At 33.8% G+C, this 16997-nt stretch overlaps 3 protein-coding genes and 1 long non-coding RNA gene across 8 annotated transcripts in view; 3 read left to right on the top strand and 1 right to left on the bottom strand.

Moving 5' to 3' along the window:
- The first annotated feature begins 17 nt into the window (after positions 1 to 17).
- LOC118680643 (uncharacterized) lies at positions 18 to 1144 on the top strand. The gene is made up of 2 exons (XR_011394947.1): positions 18 to 389; positions 468 to 1144. It is a non-coding gene; the product is annotated as an uncharacterized lncRNA (long non-coding RNA).
- trbd (ubiquitin thioesterase trabid) lies at positions 767 to 6147 on the bottom strand. The gene is made up of 11 exons (XM_014234352.3): positions 5941 to 6147; positions 5313 to 5440; positions 5014 to 5253; positions 4177 to 4945; positions 3891 to 4110; positions 3702 to 3809; positions 3014 to 3632; positions 2702 to 2946; positions 2241 to 2452; positions 2027 to 2175; positions 767 to 1964 (listed from the first exon to the last, which is right to left on the bottom strand). The coding sequence occupies exons 3-11, from the start codon at positions 5142 to 5144 to the stop codon at positions 1886 to 1888; spliced, it is 2532 nt and encodes an 843-aa protein (XP_014089827.3). The 5' UTR covers positions 5145 to 5253; positions 5313 to 5440; positions 5941 to 6147; the 3' UTR covers positions 767 to 1885.
- A 436-nt stretch (positions 6148 to 6583) lies between these two features.
- LOC106617225 (clarin-2) lies at positions 6584 to 8732 on the top strand. Of its 4 annotated transcripts, XM_036361310.2 has the most exons (6): positions 6584 to 6857; positions 6914 to 7051; positions 7329 to 7430; positions 7488 to 7672; positions 7763 to 7850; positions 7910 to 8732. In XM_036361310.2, exons 4-6 carry the CDS (start codon positions 7544 to 7546, stop codon positions 8362 to 8364), a joined length of 672 nt encoding a protein of 223 aa, XP_036217203.1. In that variant the 5' UTR covers positions 6584 to 6857; positions 6914 to 7051; positions 7329 to 7430; positions 7488 to 7543; the 3' UTR covers positions 8365 to 8732. The 4 variants fall into 4 exon arrangements, with proteins under 4 accessions (XP_036217203.1, XP_014089749.1, XP_069962019.1 ...); XM_014234274.3 differs by lacking the exon at positions 6914 to 7051; XM_070105918.1 differs by having other exon boundaries at positions 6585 to 6857; positions 7329 to 7672.
- An 8043-nt stretch (positions 8733 to 16775) lies between these two features.
- LOC106622839 (probable sodium/potassium/calcium exchanger CG1090) overlaps positions 16776 to 16997 on the top strand; it is a 58769-nt gene continuing 58547 nt past the window's right edge. For both annotated transcript variants that reach the window (XM_036361302.2, XM_036361304.2), the window contains exon 1: positions 16776 to 16865. The gene's annotated coding sequence lies outside the window, so the exon portion shown is untranslated. The remainder of the gene's footprint in view (positions 16866 to 16997) is intronic.

The following is a 16997-nucleotide window of genomic DNA, read 5'->3' on the forward strand; positions in this document are numbered from 1 at the left end:
AAATATAAAACGTAAGTCACGTGACGCATCGCCGAAGTAAAATTGTTATATTTTGTGCTTACAAAGCTTAATATTAGTATAATCAAGACAGGCTACCACAAATATCATTAATACAATACTTATACGAACGCGTTGTATTCGTTTTTTGCTAACAGTATGCCAAAACAAGTAAAACCGTTAACTTCAGTATTTTTTATAGCATACAATGGTATATAATCATCATAATATTGATTTTGATGGGTCAGTTTGTATGGCAGCTAAACGATCTGAACAATTTCTCCGGATATTGTAACTTTGTCTGGGACAATGATCCATGCCAAATTTCATAAAGATATCTCGTCAGTTGTTTGTATGTTAGCTATAGCTCAAAAACTAAGGGAATAGCTCGCGTATGTACTGACAAACGAACATGTACAAATTTACTCAGCTCAACATGCTGATCATTTATATATACATATATTTTATAGGGTCTCCGATGTTTTATTTTAGGTATTACGAACTTCGTGGCAAACTTAATGGCACATCGGAATAAATGATTGCCACAACGATTACAAATACCATCAAACTCTGGGACTGATGTAAATTGTTGCACTTTTCTGATAAGCATGTTGTATACTAACCTCGACCAAAAGTCAGCTTAATTGCGCCTATTAAATGCGGGCAACTAGATCTAAGGTAGTGTTGTTGTTGTAACGACAGAAAATTTCGAGGAATGCTGCCAAGTTGACAGGCTAAAAACTAAGATAGTTAAATAGTATAAAGCCAATTGTTTTCTCTTTTAATCCATCTTATATATAGTATATTTTGTGTGAAATGGGCGTAAGTTTCTTTCAATAACATTACCAACAAAAATAATAATATGTATGTAATATAATAATCCATATATAATTCCAAGAAAAAAATCGTAAACAACTATTTATATTTTCTCATACATCATTGATCGTATTCATACTTATTAACTTTTTAAATTATTATTGTAGATGTATGTTTTTAAAAGTTTTTTTAATATAAATATATTTTTTTCCTTTTTGATTGCGGACAATTACTGATAAAATTAGCACGACAACTGTAGTCGGCCAGCAAAAAGAAACGCATTTTATGACAATAAAATATTTTCTAGTTCAAGTATTACATATTTTACATTCATTTGATTTTGTAAATAATACATACTTATTATTAAAACTATTTTATTTTAAATTTTCTTTTATTTATAATTGAGACTCAACGTATGCATGTGAATTCAATGTCAGTAAATGTTTGACATTTTCTTTCATCAAAGTTTAAGTAGCACATGTATTGTATGAGATGCTAACGGTTTCGCCTTTTTGATCTCATATCCGTTTTGTCTTTTACCTTTTGTTTTGAATTTTACACTAAACTCGATTTATTATTACACACCTGTCAGTAAGTGTGATCACCATATAAACATAATTTTCTGATCATTTTCTGTTTATATTTACTTTTCCTTTAGATTACACGCTTTAGCTTTCTTACTAAAATCAACGATTTATGTTGAACTGGAAACGGATACGATTTTTTTGTTTTTAGTTATTTGCTAAATTTTCTTTGCAATTTTTTCTCATAATATATATTTATATGTATGTGTGTATGTATCGTACAAACTTACAAATACGTAAGTTCCGCAATACCCATTAACTATGTAAAATATGCTTCAAATTTTTTTAATCAATATAACGGCATGTTAGTTATCTAGGTATTCATACTTTTAGTTACTCAATTTTAATAATTGTATATATGTACTCAGTTTATGTTTTGGGATTCTTTTATGAAGTATACACTACCACTTTATATCGTGCTTATTAGCTTAATGTTACCGCCGAGCAAGCCGTCCCCAAGAAGAACTGCAACTAGTTTGCGCTCGTGCCTATTCTTCGTCGGAATCACCTTCACTTGAGTAGCCAGTTTGTTGAGGTCTTCGTACAAAAGGCGCTGTTATGACTTGACTGAAATATTGTCAAAATTATTAATTTTGCATGAACCAAATTTCGGGAGAACCAATACTTACGCGATTCTTCGATAGTGATTCAACCATTCTTCCAGCATTTGTGCTACCAACAGTGGACGTTTACGTATTTTCTGCTGTGCCACTAGTAAGCCACCATCTGTAACACACACATCCAACCATTGTCGCATTATAGCCTCTTCGCGGCCCATCTGAAATTCAAAATAATTATTGGACTATCAAGTATGTTAGTAAAATATGTTTATTTCAATATTACCTCAGCCTGAGTTAGAAAGTGTATTGGAAAAAGTTTTGATTCACAATCCATCAACGGCAGATAACGTACATCCTCTGGTTCATCTCTACGCGGATCGATGCGGGCAAAGGGTTCCATTGGCACTAAAGCACTGAAATGTCCACGTGTATAACCGAGCGCAATGGGTGATTTTATGCAGAAATTTTGATCCCAAAATAACGGCAAGTAAAGACCTATTTTTTTTTAATTATACGACATTTTTTTAATAAGAAACTTATTTTTAATTATAAATTTTTTAATTTTTAATTATTGAAAATTAAAAATAAAAATCAATTTTTTTCTGTTATAAAAAATTTGAAATAAAAATTAATTTTTTTTAATTATAAAAAATGTTAAATAAAAAGACTTTTTTTGGAATACTGGTATTAAAAATATGGAAAACAATAAATAGTTGTTATTGCTACATAAATAAAGTGTATAACCTTCAAATCTCGCATAGCCGATGTCCTCGCCACGAAAGCTTTTGACATATTTTACACCGTAAACTATGATTGGTCGTCGCAATATATGTGCTAAAGCAAATATATGTAACTGCTCCAAAGATGAGCCCGGTTGATTGGCCAACGATAGCAAATTACTCCAGTCTTCTTGCCATTGGGCATCTTCCAGTGTAAAGTGTAACATTGATGCCTGCCACTTTTCGTATTCCTTCCAACGTGGATAAAAGCTGATAGACGACAAATTAATTATTAATAATACCATTCATAATGCATGTGGCAGTATGCGTGTCTTACATGGGACCACATTGATGCAAAGTGTCTGCCAAGGCTCGACGCAGCGTATTGTCGCGGTCAAACACACCCCAAGTTGCCTGCATTGCCGAGTCTAATAAGCAATCGCCAGCGCTACGATTCCACAACACTAATAACCGTGAGCCCAAACGTGCTGTGATTTCCAGCGACCAATTGAGTGCGGGTGGAGGGTTTTCAAGTTGCTTTTGGGCATCGCGATCTAACAATTCATCATATAGTTGCTCCTGAATTTGTATTGGCAACTCTTCTATCTCGGCTGGCAAAGCGAATGTCGCATGCTCTTGCACATACAAGCAATTAAAAGAAGTTTTACGCATGCGTAGCGTATTAGCAAAATGTCTTCGTATATCAGCGGCTAAGTCGGGTGCAACATATGAAGGTACGCGTTTAATGCCAGGCCCAGAGCCTGAGATTTGTGCAAGCAACATGGGCAACATTTCTTCTCGATGAAAGCGTATTGCCAAATGAATTAGCGTGTGGCCCACGTCAAACGCCGAGTTACGATTCAATATAGCGATTTCAGTCGCCGTTAAAGCACGTGCAGGATTACCGCCACAGGACAAATATGCCTCTACAGCACTATAATTGTTTTCAACAACACCTTTGGAGTATGTATATAATTAATGTTGCTGAGAGATAATAATGTTAAATGAGGTTGGTTGAGACTTACCGAGGCAAGCATTTAACCACTGCCAATCAACTTGTCGCCTTATTTGTCGTGTTCGCCGTTCTTGACGCTCTTGCACCGTATCACAGTTGTTTATAGTCTCAGAAGAACCTGCACGTTTATTTACCAAATATGCGCGTGTTTACTTCAAAACAAATTTTGAAAAACAAAAAGATTTTAATATATTCTCACCTAGTTGGTAAATATGTTTTTTGTTGAATGAATTATTCGTTGACACGGTCATGTCATGGTTTTCATCCTTTATGTTGAGGAATTTGTTACTTCCCGAGCCAGCTGTTGTTGTGATGGCATTGTTGTCACCCAAGGAAGCTATGCAGGTTGCATTTCCATCACGTGGCTCACCGCACATAGAACATTTAAGACTTTTTGGCCAATTTTCATAAGTACACGTCTGTAATCAAAGTACAAAATTAAGTCAAATATTTATAGTATTTATATTTATAAGAATGTATCTTACATTACAGGCCCATTTGGCTACATAACAGTTCTGTAGAGATGTGGACGACTGATTGTGCTGTTGTTGTTGTTGCTGCGATGAATTAGCAAGATTATTTAAGTGTGTTGTATTAACGGTTGTGGTATTTGTCGCGACAATCATATTGGCATTAGACGACTGTTCAAATGGACTAAGTCTATTTGAAGCGGCACCGACAGATTGAATATAACTATTACTTGCTTTTTTATGAATTTGGTCAGTGTGGCTGCTTGCTTCATTTTTATTCGATTCCGCGTTGTTGCTAGTATTCAATTCCATATCATTAGTGATACGTAGTGATTTTAACTGTTCTTTAAGGTTACTCGACAAAGTTGCCGAAGAGTTCGTGGTGATTACAGCTGCTGGTGTTTCGTTGACGATATCCACGGTTTTTGATCTTTTTTCAATATAACCTTGCGAACTATCAATTGTATCTAAATTTCCTGTAGTAGGTAATGAAGCGGCCGCCGCCTCACCCGCATTGCAAATATTTTGTTCGACATTAACATCAACAGCCGTGCCCCGCTTGCTGCAACATTGTACACAACGCAAACTTCGTGGCCAGTTTAGGTAGGTGCACATTTTGCAGGCCCATTTAGCGCAAGCAGATGGGGAGGCCGTAGCGGGTGTTGTTGAGGGCACATCTTGCCGCGACTGTGCATAGCAAGCGTTAAGGCTGGATGCTTCCACCACATCAGCAGTAGCGCCACGCTCCTCCTCGCCACCAAAGGCAGTTTGCGGTGGACTTAGTCTAGAAATTTATATTTAGACGTTAGTTTGTTCAGAAGTTAATAAAATATATATGTGTATTTTATTTACCGAAAAATATCCTCATTCAACAGTGGCTTCGCACCTTTACACATGGTGCACTTAAGCGACGAAGGAAAGTTTTCATAGGTGCAATAATCGCATGTCCACTTTTGTACTTTGCTGTCATCTGAATCGCACATCTCTTTAGTCGGCAAAGCAGTACCTTGAGAGCTATCCAAAACTCAAGCTAACTGCGTTTGGTCGATCGTTTGACAAAACCACAATTCACGACACTGCACAGCACACTTCCTGAATGTCCGATTTATAAGTTATTTTAATGGGAGATCTGTATTTGTCCAATCTAATACCTTTTATAATCCAATTGGAAAAGACAATACGCAGCCAGAATGTTGAAGGTTAATCGTACTTATCAATTTAACCTTAGTATAACCGTATCTTTTTGTAAGGCAGATGGAAAACGTTATATTGGAGGACACTAAAGGCGCAAACGTGTTTTTTCGGCCAAGGACAATGGTATATATATATACATCAATGAAGGATGAAAGCAGCGTCAAAGAAAAACAAAAACAAACACAAATGTGATTAATTAAACATAGGCAATGCCAATTGGATATGTCCTTGACACTCAGCCACAATATTTCTTAGGCATCTATAAATATGTTCACTGCACCTACATACATATGTGTATAGCATTGATAATGCAATATAATTAAAATTGAGAAAAGTTTGCGCTTTTCACATTGGCACAATGGCGCTGGTCCGAATTCCAATGTCGGAATTGGCACAAAAAATATTTAGCAAACAAATTACAACAATCACACACACATGATTTTCACACGCGTCGATAATTTCTAATTGTGAATATAATTGGACCCAAAACAAAGGAATACGGAACACTAAGTGGCCAACAATTAAACTTTCACTGCATCACCAATATTGTGGGAAAATTGCATGAAAGCATTAAAACATATTCACCTCCCGCCCCTTTGCTTGTACGAATAATTGCAGCTAAACACGCATCCGTACTTGAAATCGACGTGCCGCAATTTTTTTTATAAACTTCGAATTTTTATTATTTCATGATATTGATTTGCGTTTTCTATTTTTTTGGAATTTTTGCAGAATTGCAACAAATAGAAAAATTGTTAAATTCGACTGAGGAAAATGAAAATGGACCACAAATTTATTACGTCAATATTTTGACAGTTTCAATGCGTTTGCGATAGTGGTAAATAATTGTAATGCGTTCGAAAATTGAAATAAACGTATTATTTTACTAACAAGCGTTTGCATTCATACTTTTGTGTATATGTAAATATTTTGAATTTAAAAGGTTTCATGTAATTTTGTTATATTTTGGTATTTGTGTTAAATCGTATAATAATAATTTTACAAATTCAAATATATTTTAATTGTGACATTGATCAATGCATTTCGTTTATCAAAATTATTTCTTACTACATTTCGATTAAAATTGTGTAAGATTAATTTTTGAGACATAGTAATTAATCTGTATAAGATTATAATAGTTTATATAATCCTTCGACTATTTGCACTTGTGTTGATTTTATCCATGACTCTGGTTATGCACTTGTAAAAGCAATTAAACATAGCTCGTCATGAGCTCAAGGCAAAACAAAGAAATCATCATTAAATTAAAAACAAGCAATAAAGAGAAACAAAGAAAGTTATTGAAGATCGGAAGTGATTTCAGTGCGTAAACAAAATAAATAAATATCTCTCATTATTTGAATAACAACAAGTCAGATAATAATCAACGTGCATTGTATAATAAGTAAATATTGTAGTTGCTACATAATTCTCTAATATTTTCAAACGGGAGTGTGAATTCCAAGTGGTGTGAATTTAGTGACAAGGAATAGTTACTTGACGTGAGTAATGATTCATTTAATTTACAGATATGTACTATATATGCATGCCGTTTTAGTGGAAACCGTTTTTATTTAATGCCTTTGTTTGTGGTTTTGGTACGGATACAGGTTTAGTTATTTAAATCTGATTGCGCAGTTCTGAAACGATTATGGTTGCACAAACAAGTAAATATGTATAAGTGATGCGCTTATAGGTATACATTCATATACGCATAGACATAAATATACATATACATATACTTAAGTACTTGTAGTGATACTAATATATATGATAGGAAAATAGTCAAGTTCGTGGCCAAAGTTTTTAGTTTCTGTTCGTATCACCTTGATGCATAGATAACAAATACTATTTCGCTTATTAAATAATTTATTATTGTTACAAATAAAATACTTACCGTATATATGATTATTGCAAGTATAATAATTTTTATATTAATGGTTGGCATGACTAAATTTTCTGTGGATTGCCAGTGAAACGATCGAACATAAAAACGCATACGCATAGCAACAACCGCTTCCATTTGGGGTGGAGAAAGTGTTAACCAGTGGCTAAATTACTAATGCCGCCAGGAAGTAGGTTGTAGACACCACTTGCAGCAAACACATTTACCAAGCGTTTACTGGTTACAGTTATCACATAATTTTAATGTATTAATTGCGCCGCATCTTGCCAGTCAACGAAAGCCATGAGCATACGCACAAGGGCACTAGTCTTTTCAACCTTCTTCGGGAGTTGCATCGCAATTGGACTCCTGCTGGTCAGTTTAACAACAAATCATTGGGTACGTGCCTATCCGAAGCGCCTCAATTCCACAGTAAGTAAATCAAGATCTGCACGTGGTGCAATGCAATGACTGATTGAATATCACTATACTAATCTTTAAATTTTAATTTTTTTTTGCCAGGATTCTAAAGGTGATATTAACTTTGGATTATTTTATGGCAACAAAGATCTAGACTATGGCTTTGGTGTACGCACCTCAGCTATTACTGGTAAGTAGTGTAAATATATACATTTATCCATTTTTTTTACCCTGTACTCTTGGTTTTAGTGTACACATTCGATCAAAATGGCCCGGAAACGATGAACTTTTGGCTTTGGCTGATCACAGCTTTGGGTACTGGCTTCGGCTTACTTACATGTGCAATTTCCGCAATCGCAGCCGTATTAAAGGCTGCATCAGCAGCAAAGCGTCCTGCAACTATGGTACTACTTTTCGCTTCTAACATTTCATCGGCCGCCGCTCAGGTGATCGCTTTTATATGTTGGCTTGTTCAGTTCTATCAATATTTGCAACAAAATGTACTTGCTGTACAAGATCGTCATTGGTATAGTCATGGTTTAGCTTATTTGGGTTACAGCTTCTACTTGGTAATTGCATCTACACTTGTTGTTATATTGAATATTATCATATTACTGCATGCCAAACGTCGAGAGCAACACGATCGCCAAAGACTTGAGCCTCCCAGTGAGGTGAAGAATCAAGGCTCCATAATGTTATACTAAGAGCTTACGCTTTATCCTCATAGAAATATTTTTTAGTAAAAAAAGAACCAACTGATGTTAATTTATTATTCGTTGGCGTTATTAATGAATCTCAAACTGCAAATGATCATACTCGGAAATTGTTATATATCCTAAAAGGGAGTTAATTTCTTATCCATATTTATGCATGTACAGTTATGTACATATGTAATAGGTAAATAGCATTTAAAGTATATACATACTCTACTATTTTATTGGACTGCCTACTTTATCAACCACTTAGTTTAGTCCTATTTCGGGTTTCCGTTAAATCTACTTGTAATATTTAAAAAAATATGTTTTGAATAAAATAAATTTTGAAGTACCTACCAAATGTATGACTCGGTGAATGATTGTCTTATATTTATAATTATGCGAGTTCTGACTCAGTGCTTACTTCGGTAGAAAAACTTAAAACATTTTCAATAAAATTTCAGTGGTATGTTTGTTTCTTCTACAATCGTTGCTGGCTGCGCATGTGTATGCTTCAACAATCGCTGTCGTAACTACAGTACTACCAAATTACAAGCATTCAGTAGGCCAGCGAACAGCAGAAGGTATACGGAGTAACCAAGTTTAGCACGTCCATTTGAGTAGAATGTGAATTCAGTGCGTAGAGTGTCCGCTATGGAGATATTGTTTGTCAAATGTTGAAAGTAATGTGTTGTCCAGAAGATAACGGTTGAAAATGCAAATACGGAATTCACTCCAATCCAAATAAATAAACCGAAAATATTGAATATGCGTTCTACTGGGTTCTTGTACAGGTTAATTATTGCAAAAGTCAAGGCGCATTTGACGAAAGTCAGTTAGAGTTAGCATTAAGGATAAATAAATAAAACGCAAAGCCACCAGTAGGCTGGTATGTAAGCTTTATCATTGATGGCGTTTTCTGCATTAAAATTTAATGACTTAATGAAAATTCTTACATTTGAATATTTGGAATAATACTTCACTCACGTTTGAATAAGTTGATTTTTGGGCTCCAGCTATTTCTCGTCTTTGGAACCATCTTTCTCGTGCAACGATCTGTTCACATGGTATCGTGGTTATACCTGAATGTATGGGATTTAGTTCGTCGAGTCGCATGGTAGCATTATGTTGACAGTTATACATACAGAGACCAATGTCGAAATCACAGATCAATAAAATTATTGAAAATTTACTAAGATATTTGTATAAAAATATCAATTTACATACATATATTGTAATCCCTGTATGTATGAATATGTGTTTTTATACCTTGATCAGGGATAGATACCGATTCTTTTCTCCCCAAGTAGCTGCTCATTTGTCGAAACCGCTCATATCGCTGTAGGACTTTTTTATTTGACAAAGTACCTTCACGAAAGTTAGCATAGATTATTGCCCGAGACAATGCCCTATAATCTACCAATATATTGTTCAGATCGGAACATAATAATTCAAACTGATCGATCAAAAATAGAATACATATTGCCATAATATATCTATTTCTATTATTAAGTAACTTTAATTCGACTTGAAAGTTGTTTATGTCAAACAACGTGTCTAGAAAGACCTGGCAAAACGTTTTCCGTTAATGCAAACCGTTGGCCGGTTACCTTATCAGAATCAGTTATACATATCAGTTATACATATAGTTGTTATAAGAAATGCACCTCCGAATTATAACTTCGGTTCAGCCGAAGTTAACGATTTTTCTTGTTATTTTTGTACATATTTTCTCATTCCGGCTTTGAGATCACAACATACGGAGCCTCGACAAATCCTCGTTATCATTTATGCTCGATTTTTACTCCGGAAATCTTAAGTTTAAAGCTTTGACTCAATTATAATGAAAATAAATAATTACTAATACACAAATACATGTGTATGTAAAATATATTTGTTGATAACATACCCGCAAGATCAAATACCAATTTCGATGCTAATTGTTGACGATTCAGACAGCCCGCGTTGAGAGTACGGCCGTTGCTCTTAACTTATAAGGATAATTATAAGTTTTTGTGGAATTTATATGTAATTTTCATACGTATAGACACTTCAGATATTCTCTATCTATTTAGTCACTTAGTAAAATGTCTATTCATACATATATTTATATGTATGTTATAAGCGGAAATTGGCTAATTGACTCAATTAAGAGGTGTAGAATTGACACACTCAATTTTTGTTGTAATACTAATAGTACAAAGTACACATGCTAATAACGCAATTATTAGTGTTATTGCAATAAGTCCACGTTTTGCCGAGACCATTGTTTAGAACGGCTTCATGGTATTTTCGTGTTAACTTTAGTATTTAATTTTAATATATGTGACTGCCTGATTTTATTTGATTCTTATCTATTTTATCTATTGTTGGGCTTAGTTTACAAAATATTCCAAAGTTTATTGAAATTACCAAAACTATTTTTAAACCAAATTAATTTTATAAACCGTTGTTTAGGGGATTGAACAATGATGCTTCGCAACGAATATCTATGTTCACAATAAAATCATTTCAAACATCTCCCAGCTAAATCAGCTGCGATACCAATCATTAGAGCAAAATACAATCTTATCATTAAAGATGGAAATTCGTAACATTTTATCAACGATCTTGGTTGAAAGGCAGACTACATACATACCTAAAATGCAAAGCAACGTACATACATAATATCCAAATATTAGAAATGGAGTTTTTATTGAATACGATTCACTACATTATATTACATACTTATGTATTGTATATCTGCAAAATTTAAAGCTTGTGCAATTACCATACATATAACCAAGTTATCATATTATGTATGTATGTACATATATACAAGGTGCGTTCCAAAGTAAACAGTAAAAGAGTAACAAAGTAAACTACTAGGTGCCATCTATATGTCGACTAGTGTGTTAGAATCTGCTATCCTTTATCGACACCTATGGCACCGTGCGACTTCTACCTTTTCGGAAAAATGCAGTTGCCGATGAAAGGAACGCGTTATGCAGACGTGGAGGCCATTCAAAAGGCTTGCACCGGCATACTGGCGGCCATACCGGGCACTAACACTAAAACACTCGTTCGACATGATTTTGGACCGTGCACAAAGCTGTATTTAAGCAGAAGGAAACTATTTTGAAAACATACATACATATGTATGTATATAAATGACTGCTTGTTGGACAAATTTAAAGATACAATGATTTTTGGTTGTTTTTTTGAAGAGCATATTTCTAAAATAAATTGAATCCTAATTGATATACATTTTATGTTATGTTTGAAATGAATTAAAATGTTTTGGTAAATATGTACATACATTGTTTTTTCGCCTCTTTGATCAATCATTAGGGTTGCGAATTTTTCGATTCAAACATTTTGGATTTAAAATTAAATTTTCATTTTTTAATTCTAGTGTTGGGATTAAAAATTAGATTTTATTTTAAATTTTTTAATCAAGCTGTTGGGATTAAATTCAAGTTAAAATGTTTTAATCCAAGATATTTGGGACTAAAAATTTAAAGTATTATTTTTTGATTTGAATGTTCGCGAAAAAATGTTAGTTCTAAAGCAAATTCTTTTTTTAAATTCTTAATTATATGTTTAATATTAAAGCTTTTTTTTTATTTTTTAGTCCGGTATGTGGGCTTAAATTATTATTTTTAATCCGGTATGCGGGATAAACAATTTTTTTAATTAAAATGTTAATTCAATTGTATTTTTAATGCATTATTTGCAACACTGTCCTCCAGTAATTGGTACTCTCACGAGCAATCTCAAACCAATTGAGGAAACCAGCAAATGAAGCTGAACTTTCCTCAGAAGGCAGCTTTGTCTGAACCGTCTAGTGCGTTGATTTGCATTTCGAGTGCATCTGAGCCACTTAATTTTTAGTAGTAAATCAAAAACTAGAGACTTATGAAAGGCCAAAGAAGCCTTGACTTATTAGATGACAAACCGCAAGGCATTTGGTGATCTAGAATTAAAGAAATGTATAGCTATTATGAGATTGGTAAGTTAGTTTCCATATTGTTTAAAGATCTTTCAATTTAAACTACTATAAGTTTGAAATTAAATTTGGTATTGAACTTTAAGGAGTTATATCCACACGCATAAAAAAAAAACGGAATTTTTGTGAATTTATTTGTATGAGCATTTTATTTAATATATAAATAAAATAATAGTACATTTACAGAGTTTAATGTACTTTAATAATTGGTGATTCATTTGAAAATGTTTGGTGTCCTTTGACTTCGCAGCCGACCTCAACGAGCGTTTCCGGAAAATAGATGTCTGGCGGTGAGGTAGAAATTTTAACTAAAAATTATCTCAAATCCAAAAACCAAAAAAAAAAAATTATTACTATAAAAGAAAACAGGTAATGATCGAGGGCCAAATAGCGCCTTGCCAAAAAATCATATTTTGTGAGAAACATTTATATTTCGGAATAAATTAAAAATCGAAATTAGTATTAAAAATCTTGTTCCTTCAAATATGTACAGCTGTGTTCACAAAAATAGCAGTGCGAGAAATGCAATCAAGTAATGTTATTTTTTTTCAAGTTCCGTTACGATTATTCCAACGTCTACGCATTGTTGTCGTAGAATGGAATGTGTATAAGGAAGAAAAAAGTGCGTATCTTGATAAGCCAAAAAAATTTTGTTAAGACGTTTAATTGATAAAAAGTAAGTGGTTTTGTGTTAGTGACTATTATTAACAGTAGAAAACAAAAAAATAAATTTATATTTTTTAACTTAGTGGGAGGGGCAAGCATTGTACTCTTGAAAAATAAAATATAATAGTGCAACTAAGAAACCTGGGAAAAACATATGAAGACATCCAAGAAATATGTGGATATTCTGCTAAAATGATTCATAATGCTTTAAACTTTAAAGAAATACCCGAAAATCGTGGTATCCAACGTAAAACCTAACCTCATGAGGACCGATCTATTGTGCGATATAGCAGGGCGCAGCCTTTCGCATCGTCCAGCAAGATAAAAAATGACTTAAGCTTGAATGTTAGTGGCGTTACTATTCGGCGACGTCTTAAAGAACAACATCTCAAAGCGTGCCATCCACGAAAAGTTCCACTGTTAGCCACCAGACATGTCAAAGCACGTTTGGAGTTCGCCAAAAGTCACCTTAATTGGCCCATTACAAAGTGGCGAAATATTTTTTGGAGTGACGAAAGTAAAATTGTGCTATTTGGTTAAAAGGGTTCCAGACAATATGTCAGACGTCCACCTAACACAGAGTACGATCCTAGGTACACTTTGAGGACAGTTAAACACGGCGGATTGAGTATTATGGTATAGGCATGTTTTTCTTACGGTGGAGTGGGCCCTATATTCTTGATTGATGGGATCATGGATCGATCTGTATATGTTAACATATTAGAAAATATTATGTTTCCTTATGCCAATTGGGATATGTCACTAAAATGGTCGTTTTAACAAGATAACGACCCCAAACATACAAGCAAACTGGTCAAAAGCTGGATGGCATTAAGGCGGATCGATCTTATGTCATGGCCTGCGCAGTCTCCGGATTTAAATCCAATTGAAAACCTATGGGGAGATGTTAAACGATATGTTGCAAATGCAAATCCAACATCTCGATCACAGCATTGGGAGGTTGTTCAAAAATCATGGGAGCGGATCCCTGTCAAGCGCTGCCAGGACTTGGTGGATTCTATGCCTCGCAGTTGCCAGGCCGTAATAAAAAATAATGGGTACACGACTAAGTACTAACCCAAGCAAACAAATTAAAATAGTTTTTTTTAATCCAACAATGTTTTTTTCAACTAATTCCACTGTTTTCATTACTCACTGCTATTTTTATGAACAGCTGTAAACAGCACTTTTTTGTTTAAATTATTAATGTAAAAAAAATTAACAACATTTTGAATAATAAATTGATGTGTTTTTGTTTAAAATAATCACAAAGTTAAAACAAAATTAAATTTGTGAACATTCATTTACTTTTTGATATATAAAATTAAGTTTAAAGTTGTAGCTCATGAGCACTGCTATTTTTATGAACACAGCTGTATGTACATACATATATATACATATATGTTGTCTGTACAGCTGCCAGAAAACAAATAAGTAGATGAATTTGCACATATAATTATGTTCTATGAACTATACAAATCGCAATGCTGTTGCTAATTAACGGCACTACAAATGAGACGAATATTAAACGTTATATACAAACAAAATATGTGAAGCAAGAATACTGCATATGGAAAAAAAATTTACCGTTATAAATTCACGAGATACACTAAAACAAAATTTTGCACATACATATAAAATAATGCTTTTACGAAGGTAAGTATATGCAAAGCAATCGATTTTTTGAGATCTCAGAGTAATCTTGGAAAGCTCGTTTGGCAAGAAAAATGTTATGATGAAACAACTGTTACAATAATTGTTATTTTAATTTAAAAATGTAATGCGTTATAAGTTATGGTTTTTCTGTCAAGACAATAATTTTTAGGCTTTGAAATGATGAAATTTGTGTGTGTTGTGATTGCAAAAGAAAAACCTGTATGCGTCGAAAAGTTTTGAGATATGGAATTCTAATCTGGAACCTTCTAGGAGATATATTTATTCGAAAGGCGACAATGAATAAACGTACAAATATGAAATCCGAAGAAAACGTTTGCCAGATTTCTTTTAAATAGAAAAACTTTCCTCGATTTAAATGGCACATGAATTTCTACAACTCAAAGAGTGGTAGCCCCGCATCAATACACTCCGCTGCGCTTTTGGTCAAGAAGGTTTTCCAAAATTCGGTTCAAGATATTGCAAAACTAATCCAAAAAGTCTTTAAAATATTTGGACATATGTATGTACATATATGGATCTTATTCTGTGGGAATGTATTTATTGTAGTATCCAACAGTGTATTAAAGGAACCCCTGTAGGTTTTCTCATCAGCAGTTTCCTTGCTAACCACAGCGTCGCCCCCAAATGAAGACACTATTTATTGGGCAATATTATGCAGTGCTGCACAATCTTACATACAAACAACATTATATGTATTATATGTACACATGTATGTATATACATATGTATGCATGTATTTGGTCACCTTAGTGCGCAATTCTGTATGTCATTGCTTGCTAACATTTCTTGCTTCGGTTTGTGCAACACTGAACAGTCAATTGCCGGAAAGGAAGTGTGGGGTGCAGGTAGATCCATGCGGAATTCTTCCGTTTTGCCTTTTCCTAGCAACAGCAACAACAACATTAGTATGTACATACATATCTTCATCAAAGCAGTGAATTTGTGAGCCGGAGAAAACATCACAATAAGGAAACGCTGACGATCAGTAATTAGAGGAAGTGCTGCCGCTGTGTCTTTGTCCCGACATATCTAAACAAACTACATTCATACAATTAATTTGAAGAATGACCACTCGTACAATCTATACCACTGGGATGGAGAGTAGTAAAAAAGGCAGAGTGAACTGTGAAATAATGCCAATTAATTGATTTGTTTGCGAAATGTCACAGTTGTGACATAATGACACCGTTTAATGCCTTATTTGTTTCACTTTACTTTTATTTACTGGTTTTCCTTTGCATTTCTAAGACGTTCGCTTGAGCGATTGCTGTGGGCCCAGCATGTGTGGCGATCATCTCCCTGTGCAGCCAAATAGGTGTCGAGCCGTAGGCGCACTCAATTAGTCGTGTGTGGTTGCCGTTCTGCATTCGTATGTTCGAAAGAAAGAAACGAGTATTGCTGACTATTTTGACATTTAGAACACAATAACAGTGTCAAGAATGCACCACAAGAGTCCATCCATCAAAATCGTCTAAAAATACCCACATACATATAAACATGTTTCGTTTTTTAATTGCTCAGCAAAAATTTAAGGAATTTCAGTAAAATGAAGCAATCTTGCAGATGTGTGCCAAGAACAATCATACGGCATAATTATTTTTTGATATACGGTGATGTTAGTTCTAAAGATAATTAAAATTTACCTTGCAAAACAAAACTACCAGGTGGTTTATATCTTTTTTAATAATTTTTCAGCCTTTTTATTTTTTATATATCCCACTTGCTTTTCTGTATTGTTAGAAAATCTATTTAACAGTTATAATTCATCTGTATCCTTTGCCGCTTACCCTCAAACTTGAATGAGTTTTATAAGAAATCATTTTCTCCATTCTTGAAAAATTGGATGTTTTCCATTCGGTGGCTATCTGCTTTAGCAAACTATATTTTATATTCAGCAGAGTTATGATATAGTTCGAGATTCTCATAATAACAGGTAAAAATTTCATCAGTCTTCAACCGAATATAAATTACGGTTATGTAATAAGCATAAGTAAATTCTGAAAGACTAGTACGCTTTGTCATTGCAAAAGACCAGAGTTCAGATTTTGCTTCGACCAATATCAAAAAGATGTTTTCTAATAGGCGATTGTGAACTTGAGATAATCTCATCCAAGCATGCAGTAGAGTCATATCCCTTAATTATATGGTATATTTTCCCACAATTTGCAAAAAAAACACTGTAAGTTCGATTACTACAACTTTCTTACATATTTCTCTTTTTTCGTATATAGTTAAATTTATAAGGAATCGATGTCATTGATTGTCATATTTCTGCAAAACACCATAAAAAATTATAAGAAAGAAAGACTTT

This window comes from Bactrocera oleae, chromosome 2 (assembly GCF_042242935.1).
Source record: "Bactrocera oleae isolate idBacOlea1 chromosome 2, idBacOlea1, whole genome shotgun sequence".
In the NCBI taxonomy this organism is placed as follows: Eukaryota; Metazoa; Arthropoda; class Insecta; order Diptera; family Tephritidae; genus Bactrocera; species Bactrocera oleae.

Coding starts and splice junctions, on each gene's coding strand:
- LOC106617225 (XM_036361310.2), top strand. CDS start 7,544: ATGAGCATACGCACAAGGGCACTAGTCTTTTCAACCTTCTTCGGGAGT. Junction 7,673..7,762: donor CGAAGCGCCTCAATTCCACA/GTAAGTAAATCA, acceptor TTTTTTTGCCAG/GATTCTAAAGGTGATATTAA. Junction 7,851..7,909: donor ACGCACCTCAGCTATTACTG/GTAAGTAGTGTA, acceptor TCTTGGTTTTAG/TGTACACATTCGATCAAAAT.
- trbd (XM_014234352.3), bottom strand. CDS start 5,144: ATGTGCGATTCAGATGACAGCAAAGTACAAAAGTGGACATGCGATTAT. Junction 4,111..4,176: donor TAGCCAAATGGGCCTGTAAT/GTAAGATACATT, acceptor CTTTGATTACAG/ACGTGTACTTATGAAAATTG. Junction 1,965..2,026: donor AATCACTATCGAAGAATCGC/GTAAGTATTGGT, acceptor ACAATATTTCAG/TCAAGTCATAACAGCGCCTT.